This window comes from Anabrus simplex, chromosome 3 (genome assembly GCF_040414725.1).
Source record: "Anabrus simplex isolate iqAnaSimp1 chromosome 3, ASM4041472v1, whole genome shotgun sequence".
In the NCBI taxonomy this organism is placed as follows: domain Eukaryota; kingdom Metazoa; phylum Arthropoda; class Insecta; order Orthoptera; family Tettigoniidae; genus Anabrus; species Anabrus simplex.
Genome location: NC_090267.1, coordinates 387,200,112 through 387,213,159, shown reverse-complemented (window position 1 = coordinate 387,213,159; position 13,048 = coordinate 387,200,112). Strand labels below are relative to the sequence as shown.

The 13,048-nt window shown below is 37.7% G+C and overlaps 1 protein-coding gene across 1 annotated transcript in view; it reads left to right on the top strand.

The window, feature by feature from the left end:
• LOC136866822 (GTPase-activating Rap/Ran-GAP domain-like protein 3) overlaps nt 1–13,048 on the top strand; it is a 451,356-nt gene that overhangs the window by 366,821 nt on the left and 71,487 nt on the right. The window contains exons 8-10 of the mRNA XM_067143927.2: nt 6,572–6,674; nt 6,764–6,862; nt 10,387–10,490. Coding sequence (XP_067000028.2) covers nt 6,572–6,674; nt 6,764–6,862; nt 10,387–10,490 — 306 coding nt within the window. The remainder of the gene's footprint in view (nt 1–6,571; nt 6,675–6,763; nt 6,863–10,386; nt 10,491–13,048) is intronic.

Below are 13,048 nucleotides of genomic sequence, written 5' to 3'. Positions count from 1 at the left end.
CAGTATCCCCAGAAATCTTATCACTTCCAGGTACTCTAGCTTTCAGCTTTTGTATCTTTTTAAAAAATATCATGATATATAAGCAACAGATCAATAATTATTATAGGTAAATTTCAGTACTCTGCTAATATTAGTCACCTCCTCTACCTGGATATTACACTTATATCAAACTACTTTCACATACCGCTGAATAAATACTTCTGCCTTAAGGATAGAGAAAGACTGAACCAAATTCTTTAGGATGAAATAGATTCTTCTAAATTGCATCTTAAGCTTAAAATAAAATAAAAACTGTTTTGTGAGATGTTTTATCTTCTCCATCCTGCTTTAAGGAGTGGAAAACTGGGTCTGACAGACATTTATAGAATTCTAGTACGGTACTTGAAATGTATGTTTATAGATTCATACTGCATTCACAGTAATTGGATTGACAAAGTGACAAAATTTGGAAGTACTGAGCTTGTAAGAAACCAAAACATGAGAAATTGTTATAAACATCAAGAAGTGGAAGCTCGAACAATTTGCCCAAAACCAGAGAAATTCAGACTCTTGCAGATCATCATCCAAGGCAAGATTGAAGGCATTAAATACTATTAAATGAAAATAGACTGATCATGTTTGGATTCCCGTGACTGACATAAACTCAAACCATAATCCAGTTGTTTGAGAGGTACAAATGCAAGTGAAAATCCAGTCAACAAAACATCAGAACAAGAGGATTGCCATAAAGAGCCTAAAACTTCTGGAGGTTTAAATTACAGTCTCAAACATCATCAACAGGAGAACTGCATGGCTGGATATCAAGTTTCAAAGCAGATGAAATACAAGAAACTGAAGTTGATCAGTTAGGCAGTTTAACTTCAGAAAAGAAAGATTGGATGAACAATAAGATTCTCGAGTTAATGGAACAACAGAGAGTTAACAAGAACAATGAGGTGGACCGAGTGAGTTGGCCATGTGGTTAGGGGCTGTGAGCTTGCATTCGGGAGATAGTGGGTTCGAAGCCCACTGTCAGCAACCCTGAAGTTGGAACAACCGAGAGTTAACAAGAACAATGAGGTGGACCGAGTGAGTTGGCCATGCGGTTAGGGGCTGTGAGCTTGCATTCAGGAGATAGTGGGTTTGAACCCCACTGGCGGCAACCCTGAAGATGGTTTTCCACGTTTTCCCATTTACATACCAGGCAAATTCTGGGACTATACCTTAATTAAGGCCATGGTCGCTCCTTTCCCACTCCTAACCCTTTCCTATCCCATCGTTGCCATAAGACCTACCTGTGTCTGTGTGACATAAAGAAATTTGTAAAAGAAAATATATAATAATAATAATAATAGTAATAAGGTGACTTATGTGAACATCCAAAAATCTATTAGAAGAAAGATAAGAGAAGATAGCAAAGTGTGAATTTACTGTTATAAAGGAATTAAAGATCGTGAATATAAACTTGACAGTTTCAGTTTGCATAAGAGAGTTAAGAAGGTATCATTCACTATCCAGAAATGAGTGGCCACAAAACTAGACAACAAAGACAATTAACTTGTTGTGGATAAGGAAGAGCAAGTAGAATTGTGGTAGAACAACATTTCAAATCTCTTCAGACATGAACGCTCAAAATCTGATGATGATCTCATTCTGTGATTGTCCTTGTACTTTTGTGTTTTCATGTTTGTCCTTATCTCCTCTTCCTGTTGCTCCCTTTTCTCACACTGACCTGCCATTGTTTATTAATAGTTCTTTTTCTTGTTCCTTAACATAAAATAAATAGAAAAACTATACTGCATGCATTTAAATGTTGACAATCCCATGGGTTGACCATGTCGTCAATAAAGAGGTAGAGCAACCGACGCGAAATCGGGAGGTTGTGGGTTCGGATCCCACTGGTGTCTGGTTGGCCATTTTTGTTCTGTACTTAACATCTCTTCATCACGTACTAAATGTACGTAACACGACCTAATAGGTTGAAAGTCTCTTTCAATTACAATGTGGTCGTGAAAATTCAGTATTCAAAGAGGTACTCTGTTGTGCCAGGAAATAAATTTCTAACCCTAGCAAATTGCAACAAAGCAGCCTATTTCAGCTACATCTTCCTCCTTGACAAATACAACCAGATACAACTGACCAAAGGAAACAAGGTAAAGCCAAATCAATAAATGACCACTGATCTGCATTTATGGCAGTTGCCCAGGTGGCAGATTTCCTATCTGTTGTTTTCGTAGCCTTTTCTTAAATAATTGCAAATAATTCCTATAAAAGAATATTTTCCTCACTTTGTCCTTTTAAAATCCAACTTTATCTTCATATTGTGATCTTTCCTATTTTTAAAAAACACTCAGATTTATTCATCTACTAATGTCATTCTATGCTATCTTTCCACTAACAGCTCAAAACATACCACTTAGTCGAGCAACTCCTCTCCTTTCTCCAAAGTCTTCCCAGCCCAAACTTTGCAACATTTTTGTGACACTACTGTTACTTTTCTTTTTTGTCAGAAATAACCCAGAGCAAATTGAGCTTCTTTTCTTTGGATATTTTTCAGTTCTTGAATCAAGTAATTCTGGTTAGGGAGCCATACTCTAGTTGGGGTCTTCCCAGAGACTTATATGCCCTCTACTTTACATCCTTACTACAACCCCTAAATATCCTTATAACCATGTAGACATGGGCACAGAAGGTTAGATTATCCTAGCTGGGAACTACTGACAGTAGTTTGACATCCACATTATGGCAAACTTGATATAGGAAGCTCAAAATAGGAAAAAATGAAATGGTGTATGGCTTTTAGTGCTGGGAGTGTCCGAGGACAAGTTCGGCTCGCCAGATGCAGGTCTTTTGATTTGACTCCCGTAGGCGACCTGCGCATCGTGATGAGGATGAAATGATGATGAAGACGACACATACACCCAGCCCTCATGCCAGCGAAATTAACCAATTAAGGTTAACATTCCCGACCCTACCGGGAATCGAACCCGGGACCCCTGTGACCAAAGACCAGCACACTAACCATTTAGCCATGGAGCCGGACTCAAAATAGGAAATATTACTTCTGTAAGATCAGGGTATTAGAAGAAGCGATTATCACTAAGGTGACTATAGATTCAATATCAGTCAGTGGATGTAAGATTTCTGAAATGAAAAGTCTGAAAATAAAATTCTTTCTTTTTTCTTCATTTCTTTCTTTCTTTCTTTCTTTCTTTCTTCCTTTCATGCTTTTCAGGTAGCTTTTAGTGCTGCTGTAAAATACCGTACTGGGGTGTTTAACTGGCATCTTTATCAGAGAGAAAATTGAATGTCACATGTCCTGGAGAGATAGTTGCTATAGAAACAGTGACCAGGTTTTCAATTTAGTAAAGCTACATCACCATCACGGTAAACTAGTCCCCCATTCGGATCTCCGGGTGGGGACTACACGAGAGGGGGCGATCATCAGGAAGATGGATACTGACATTCTGAGAGTCGGAGCGTGGAATGTTAGAAGTTTGAATTGTTGTGGTAAGTTAGAGAATCTGAAAAGGGAGATGGATAGGCTAAAGTTAGATGTAGTTGGTATAAGTGAAGTACGTTGGCAGGAAGAACAGGATTTTTGGTCAGGTGACTACCGAATTATCAACACGAAATCAAACAGGGGAAATGCAGGAGTTGGTTTAATAATGAATAAGAAAATAGGGCAGCGGGTAAGCTACTACGACCAGCATAGTGAAAGAATTATTGTCGTCACGATAGACACCAAACCAGTGCCCACCACAATAGTGCAGGTCTATATGCCTACTAGTTCAGTGGACGATGAAGAAATTGAAAGAATATATGAGGAGATAGAAGATTTAATACAATATGTAAAAGGTGACGAGAATCTAATTGTGATGGAAGACTGGAATGCAGTGGTAGGCCAAGGAAGAGAAGGTAGTACAGTAGGAGAATTTGGATTGGGACAAAGGAACGAAAGAGGAAGTTGGCTGGTTGAATTCTGCACTGATCATAATTTAGTCCTTGCCAATACTTGGTTCAAACACCACAAACGACGGCTGTATGCGTGGACGAGACCTGAAGACACTGGAAGGTATCAAATAGACTTAATTATGATTAGGCAGAGATTCAGAAACCAGGTGTTGGATTGCAAAACTTTCCCAGGAGCAGACGTGGACTCTGACCACAACTTGTTGGTCATGAAATGCCATCTGAAGTTGAAGAAATTGAAGAAAGGAAAGAATGCAAAAAGATGGGATCTAGACAAGTTGAAAGAAAAGAGTGTGAGGGATTGTTTCAAGGAACATGTTGCGCAAGGACTAAATGAAAAGGCTGAAGGAAACACTATAGAGGAAGAGTGGAGAGTCATGAAAAATGAAGTCAGTAGGGCTGCAGAAGAAATGTTAGGAAGGAAGAAAAGATCAACTAAGAATCAGTGGATAACTCAGGAGATACTAGACCTGATTGATGAACAACGAAAATACAAGAATGCTAGAAATGAAGAGGGCAGAAAAGAATACAGGCGATTAAAGAATCAAGTGGATAGAAAGTGCAAGGTAGCTAAGGAAGAATGGCTAAAGGAAAAGTGCAAGGATGTCAAAGGCTGTATGGTCCTGGGAAAGATAGATGCTGCATACAGGAAAATCAAGGAAACCTTTGGAGAAAGGAAATCTAGGTGCATGAATATTAAGAGCTCAGATGGAAAGCCACTTCTAGGGAAAGAAGACAAAGCAGAAAGATGGCAGGAGTATATCCAACAGTTGTATCAAGGCAAAGATGTAGGTAATTTGGTTCTGGAACATGAAGAGGCTGTTGATGCTGATGAAATGGGAGACCCAATTTTGAGGTCAGAGTTTGACAGAGCTGTGAGTGACCTAAATAAGAACAAGGCACCTGGAATTGATGATATTCCCTCTGAATTACTGACTGCCTTAGGAGACACCAGCATGGCAAGGTTATTTCATTTAGTGTGCAATATGTATGAGACAGGGGAAGTCCCATCCGATTTTTGACAGAATGTTGTTATACCTACTCCCAAGAAAGCCGGTGCTGACAAGTGTGAAAACAACCCACCATTAGTTTAGTATCTCATGCCTGAAAAATTTTAACATGTATTATTTACAGAAGAATGGAAAAACAAGTTGAAGCTGAGTTGGGAGAAGATCAATTTGGCTTCAGAAGAAATGTAGGAACACGTGAAGCAATCCTGACTTTACGCCTGATCTTAGAGGATCGAATCAAGAAGGACAAGCCCACGTACATGGCATTCGTAGATCTAGAAAAGGCATTTGATAATGTTGATTGGACCAAGCTATTTACGATTCTGAAGGTGATTGGGATCAGATACCAAGAACGAAGAATTATCGACATTCTGTATAAAAATCAGTCTGCAGTTATAAGAATTGAGGGCTTTGAAAAAGAAGCAGCAATCCAGAAAGGAGTGAGGCAAGGCTGCAGTTTGTCCCCTCTCCTTTTCAATGTTCACATAGAACAGGCAGTAAATGAAAGCAAAGAGGAATTTGGAAAGGGAATCACAATCCAAGGAGAGGAAATCAAAACCTTGAGATTTGCCGATGATATTGTTATTTTATCTGAGACTGCAGAAGATCTTGAGAAGCTGCTGAATGGTATGGAAAAAGTCTTGGGTAAGGAGTACAAGATGAAAATAAATAAGTCCAAAACAAAAGTAATGGAGTGCAGTCGAACGAAGGCAGGTGATATAGGAAATATTATATTAGGAAACGAAGTCTTAAAGGAAGTAGATGAATATTGTTACTTGGGTAGTAAAATAACTAACGATGGCAGAAGTAAGGAGGACATAAAATGCAGACTAGCACAAGCAAGGAAGAGCTTTCGTAAGAAAAGAAATTTGCTCACTTCAAACATTGATATAGGAATTAGAAAGATGTTTTTGAAGACTTCCGTGTGGAGCGTGGCATTGTATGCAAGTGAAACGTGGACGATAACTAGCTCAGAAAGAAAGAGAATAGAAGCTTTTGAAATGTGGTGTTACAGAAGAATGCTGAAGGTGAGATGGATAGATGGAATCACGAATGAAGAGATACTGAATCGAATTGGTGAGAGGAGATCGATTTGTCTAAATTTGATGAGAAGAAGAGATAGAATGAGAGGACACATATTAAGACACCCAGGACTTGTTCAGTTGGTTTTTGAAGGAAGTGTAGGTGGTAAGAATGGTAGGGGTAGACCAAGGTATGACAAGCAGATTAGAGCAGATGTAGGATGAAATAGTTACGTAGAAATGAAAAGGTTAGCACAGGATAGGGTGGCATGGAGAGCTGCATCAAACCAGTCTATGGAGTGATGACTCAAACAACAACAACAACAACAACAACACATCACCATGTGTTGAATGTGTCCAATTGTCTGTTCATTTGACACTGCATATGTTGTGTTAACCACACATCATATTTCATTCTCAGTCATTAGCATTAGAATATATTTATTTTCTATTGATATATATATATTATATATTTTTTGGATGAGACTGGGCTCCTTCAAACAAGAAACTCTTGGATTGAAATACCACTTGTAGGTTTCCTTGCCTCACTTTCAAACAGAACTCATATGTGATTTCTTTCTTTTTTAGGATCTGCTGCTTCTGGAAGAGCAAGAAGGGTCTGTGAACTTCAAGTTCGGAATTCTATATGCAAAACCGGGCCAAACTAGCGATGATGAGATGTTCAGTAATGGTTAGTGAGACTACCGTATGTTAGTTTAATATTGAGATCTCTGTTTGATTACTCTACACTGATTTTAATTTCTCATTATTCCTTTTCAGAAATGGGCAGTGCTGCATTTGATCGCTTTATTAGTTTGCTAGGAGGCAAAGTTCGACTGAAAGGATGGGATAAATACAGAGGGGGCCTGGATGTCAAAGGTGACGTTTATAATTTTTTTAATATATCATTGACCTGAGACTTAAGATACCAGTAACCTGCTGAAGTGTCCGTAGCGTAACGATTACTGCTATTAACCGCCATACTTGGAGGCCCAGGCTCGATTCCCAGTAGCCTGCCAGAAATTGTAAGATTTACAGGAGGGCTAGTATGTGATTAAAATGGTACACGTAGCCTACCTCCATTGGGAATGTACCTAAAAAGATCTGCACCACCTCAGAGCAAGAATACGAGTTTATTTTACCTCCCTTTTGGTGAAAGTTACTAAGAGATTAAGCTGCAAGCATGCTTACAAACATACAAATAAAAATTACATACATGAATTTGTTTAGCCCCTTGCTTGTAGTATGTACAATAGATCAATATTTTAGAAGTCCAGGTCTTTTCAATCAGATTTACATCTAAGATCTCACTTTATTTAAATGCTGAAGACCATTTTCATCAGCAAGACAAGTCCACAAAAAATAGTACTGAGCTCTTTGTCCCACCAACCCTTAGTAGCTGGAGAGGTATTTCCTGTCGTTGGTGATAAGGTTGATAGAAAATGTAAGAGGCACAGCATTCCACTTTTTCAAGCAGATATTGTTGATCAACACATTCATGGCTATTCTGGCTATGGTCATTCAGTCTTAGCCAGGCAGATGTCTCCAAAGACAATCGATTTAATATCAAAAAACTGAGAATATCTCTCTCATTCCACCTGTAAATGAAGGCATAAGAATACATCCATGGTATCCTCTACCTGTCATAAAAGGTGACTGAAAGGCACTCCCATGGGTTTTCAACTTGGGACTATAGGATGTAGATCACTTAAACACTAGCTGAGTCTGACGGTATTTCCACTTACATGGGCCTCCTCCTAGCTTTCATCTTTCATATCTGATCTTCCTTGGTCATTTCTTGTTCTCCTCCAACCTTGAGAGCATTAGGTTTGCAAGGTCTACCAGATTTTTCACTTTCATGCCCTTTATTGCCCTTCTCTTTCTTTTGCTGATACTGTCATTTTGTGAAGGTTCAAGGGTGTGACATGATATTTTGTATGAGTGATGGGATGACATCATTTTCAATGTGTTAAAAGGTTCAACACTTGTTTCTGGAATATACAAACAAAAAGGGGTATGCTTTGTATCTGGTAGATACATTATTATGAGCTTCTTTTTCATGATTAGAGACAACCAAATTGCATATGTATTGCAGGTCAGTTGGAGAAATGAATCCAAAACATTAAAATGGATGGTCAGAAGCAGCAAACAGAAAAGGTTTTTTTTTTTCCCCCTTCAGACATGTTTTTCTTGTATTTGATCATGTTTGTCTTTGACCTCTGAAGAAGACTTTTATTGGAAATTCACTTGGTGATTTCAGTGCTGTCAGAAAGTACAAAAATGATGTCTTCATCTTCAAGGCAGATTAGCTATACATTAACAGAATCTTAAAATTTTCTTTGCTATGAGCTAAACTCATTACAAAGTAGAGAATATTTAAATGAATAAAAATCTTTCTCCAAATCAATTTCTTTAATTTCATCTTAAAGATATGTGCAGAATTTTTCAGATAGTCAAAACAGACACTTAAGTCTTTGAGTTGTAGTTCTGAATTAATCACAAAATACTGTACAAAATTCAAGTCAATCATATGCTTAAAGGATGAGATATTGTACATATTCTGGTAAAATATCTATGGCTGTTAGAATTTTCAGAGTATGATGTAAAACATTTGTGCAGTTGTTATTAATGAGACAAAGAAAGGCAAAGAATTAAAGCATGCATTTTATGTGATTTTGAATTGGAATTGAATTCTTACTGTGTAATATCATTAAACCTATAGATTTATATGGAAGCCAGTGCATAAATTCAGGATTTTCCTTTTGGAACACCACTTGCTTCATTTTAACACGTTGAATGCCAGACTGATTTTTATAGGATTGCCGTCTAGTGCCGTGAGCTAATAACATTGAGTTACTCCCTGGTGCCAAAATGTTCACAGGCTTAACCAAGCAAATGATTGCTGAAATGAGGATGTATTTATGATATATTAGGTTAACTTATTATGTATATTACGTAAAATATTGCGACCCCATATGGGGTCGTATTGGTCATTACGAACTGTACATGTACACGCGCCCCCATATGGGGTCGTACTTACCCAGTAGTTACTGTCCCGACATTCGGTCATATTTACCTTTTCCTTTACAGGGACGCGTTAAACGCTGTTGATTATGATAGATGTGTTAGCTTGTTCATACTGGAGCCGTAAAAATGTACAATCCCCGATTTTACGCCAGGAAATGTTTGTAAATGATGATTTTCCGATTTTAGGTTAGGGAATTTTCGTATAGAATATAGTTATATAAAGTAGTGAAAATCATGTGAAATAGTAAATTAGGATGTAACAGAATAATATTATAAGAAGAAATAGTAGATAAGGAATATTGAAAAAGCATACAATTTTGTTTGTATAACTTTTAATTTGAATAAGAGAACCTGGCAGAGATGATTGTGCAACATGGGTAACCAGTGACTGTATCGTTGAAGACGGTCATAATTTTTTCAACAGCTGGCTTGGAAACCCGGATTACAGTGGGGATACGTATGCTGAAGACTGTAACATCAATGTGGATGAACGTGCGAGATAGCTATTTGCTCTGTACTGGGTTCAAAATCACTGTAACTATATACTTCGTCTACATCATCATTGTCAGACTTGTTCGATATGTCGTCCAGACTATCTGCAATAAATCTCTTACTGTTCGATTTACTAGTAACGGCTTAAAAAAGGAAAGGAAACTCACAGCACTGCACACTTGCATAAACAATCCGTGCGCGAGATAGACAATAACTTTGTCACCCTACAAAGCACTTTTGACCTACCCATATGGGGTCGCGCCAAAACAGGAATATAGGAATGGAAGGTGGGCTATGCACATACTTAAATAGACGACCAACAGATGGCAGGAAGAGACTTTATAGAGCTTCGAAACACATACTTACTGCGCACCCAAATGGGTTCGCACAGTTCTCGATTTAGAACGAACGTACGACCCCATATGGGGACGTGAAGTTCAAAAACTTTACTACTCTCACGTACCCAAATGGGGTCGCATGGCACTCAACGTATTAAACATTAAATATTAGGTATGAACCTTGTATGGCCTGTTAATTACTATTAGGTTTTTTTTTTCCAGATATGGCCATGTTGTTTTATGTCCCGCATGTACAGTACGCCAGTGCTTCAAGTATGTTTCCTATTACTTTGTACCTACATTTCATTTCTTTTAATCTGTAATTACAACTGGAATTTATATAATCTGTCTTTCAAAGCACAAAATATGGAATTTAGGACGTGTAAATGTGTTCTTGTACTTCTTGCTTTCATAGACTGTAAAGCTTAAAAGTTCTGTTAACTGAGTTGATACTGAAAAGAATGGCTTCTTTTTAACAAACAAAAAATAATTAAAATTAATATTCACCCACAAAATTAATTAAATACATTTATATTATGTTTTCAGGGGATATGACAGGGCGTTATTCAATTTATACCATCTATGAGGGCCATGAGATAATGTTCCATGTTTCCACCTTGCTGCCCTACTCAAAAGACAATCGTCAGCAGGTAATGAAACTTCATTTCCAATCCGCTGGTATTCTTACTGATTCATTACATAATTACCTATTTATAGTAGATATTGTGCTTAGTTTAACACATAGGTAATGGAAGATCTGCATATTTCTTTCTCTTTTAACTGTTGCACAAAAAGTTTGTAATTGCATTTATACAGGGAGTATAATTTAAGATTTCATACTTCTGATCACAGACCGCAGGAATCCCCAACCGAGCACCATACAGAGTTGGCAACAAAACAGTTTATTTTGTTTAAAACAGTTTCTTTCATTCTTAATATGTTTTCAGCTGTGTAATAAAATGCTGTATGTTTAACACCTAAATATAAGTAGGCCTACTTTAGAAATAATTTTTACCAGAGTTGTATGGTACGTAATAAACCAAGGTTTACAATTGAAAATTAGCCAGCAAGGAAATTTGGTTACCAGCTAGAATTATTTTTCCATTGGAACTTATGGTTGGCTGCTAAGGGAAACACACTGCTTGTCCTTTTTGGTAAACTGGCATATTATTGTCAAAGTCTGCACTGAAAACCAAAGTGTCATTGAACCAATTATAAGTGCAAAGGTGAACAATATCAATTTGAAACAAAATGTTCAAGACACCTCAAAAAACTTAAAACTGCATCAGTCTCATTAGATAAGTTGCAGCATGATTACTGTACCACTGAGGAAGAAGTTGAGATTTGGCTTGACCTGCTCAATTTTTTCAAGAATGAAAACAGTCCCAGTGACTTAAACAAATTCATGATACAACTTAACACTGCTATAATTGATGCTCATCTCCTACCCAGTCTCATGGATCCACGCTATCGGCGAAAGAGACTTAGTGAAGAACAATATCATTCTGCTGTGGAGTATGTTGAAGCTTACCACCCAGCCTTACCTAATTAAGTACAAAGCAAAATGTTCACCTTTCAAAGAATACCTGTTTAGTCCTGCAATAGCCTACTAAAGAAATTCAACCTCTCACATGGTTGGTGGCACTGGAGAATAACATTCATCACACAACTTTGGGCTTGGCACATCAGCTACATAATGCAGTTGCTTCATTAGCTAAGATAGAATGTCTTTTCTCCACTTTTGGGTTTGTGCATAGCAAAGTCAGGAATAGGTTAGGGACTGAGAAAGCTACCAAACTAGTTTGTGTTTTCCATGAACTCGACAAGAAACCCATTGAATAAAGACAAAGTGGCAGTGACCTTTGGATTTACAATATTTTTAAACATTCCTATAGTTTCCTATGAATGTTCTTTTGCAAAAATTTAAACAAGGACATCAAACCATTACAAAGTATCACTGTGTAAAATTTATACCATTATGCAAAACCTTCAGTAGAAGGCAGAGAAGACCACTGTATTCTACCAAAAAATGATGAATTAAAATAATGAAAACCAAAAAATCTCCAAAACATATCTTCTAAAAGAACTTGTTTTAAACAGTTGTTTGAAACATTGAGTTTAAAACTATTTTTAATCAATGTGTATTGTTTTAAACAATTTCAAACATGCTGTTTAAAACATTTTGCTTGTGTCAAGCTTGACCTGATTAGAAGTGTTGTCAGCTGACACAGCAGATACCTGGCTCTCTCGCTCAATTCACTAGCAACTATTGGGATTTTTAACCCGCCAATGCACGGGTTGGGTCTGTGAGACCCATGCGCTGGTATTTCCAACATTTTCTGATAGACGGTGATAGCTGCATACTTCCAGCTTCTGCTACCTTCCTTTTATCACTGGTGTAGTATTCCTGCAGACGAACATGGAATTCATTGCTTTAGAACGTGAGCAGTGATAAGTTAAAGTGCTATGTGGGCCTGTGAGACCCAACCCGTGCAGTCGTGTAAGTTTCTTTATCATAAGCATTTTAGTCTTTCCATGTTAACCGTGCACATAAAGAAGATTATAGGGTGATTATATCTTAGCGTCTTGTCCAAATCCTTGGTTTAGCTAGCCTGGCTGTCTTTCACCTTAGTTCCCTTGGGTTTTAAGTACAGAGGTGAGACTGAAAATGGGTTGACCTGGGCTAATCAGTTTGTTTCTTCGTAGGTCTAAGAAAAAGGAGTGTTATGATGTCAGCAGTCCACGTGATATGGAATGAGTTGCCGCATTATTGGAAGAACCATTATCAGATGATGAAATTTACTGTGGTTTTCCTCTCGTCGATGCACAGCGATGATAAAACTGAGGAAAGTATAGAAGGAAAGAGGAAGCCTGTAATAGTCACATTCTATAATTCAGCTAAGGGTGGTGTAGGCTGAGTAGACGAAAAGACAGCTCGAAACACCAGACGTTGGACAATGGTGGTCTTCTATGCATTTCTGAATATTACAGGCTTTAACGCATATTTAATATTCAGAGCCAACAATCCTAACTCTCCAGACGCAAGGAACAGAATAATTTTTTTGAAGACACTCTTGTTTCTTCTAACTGAAGAACAAATAAAAGAAAGAGCTGTGTCAAGATATCTTCCTAAGAGCATTTGCGATACTGCAAGAAGGATATCTGGGTTGACAACAGAAGCAGGATGTGAAAATACAGAAAATAAAAG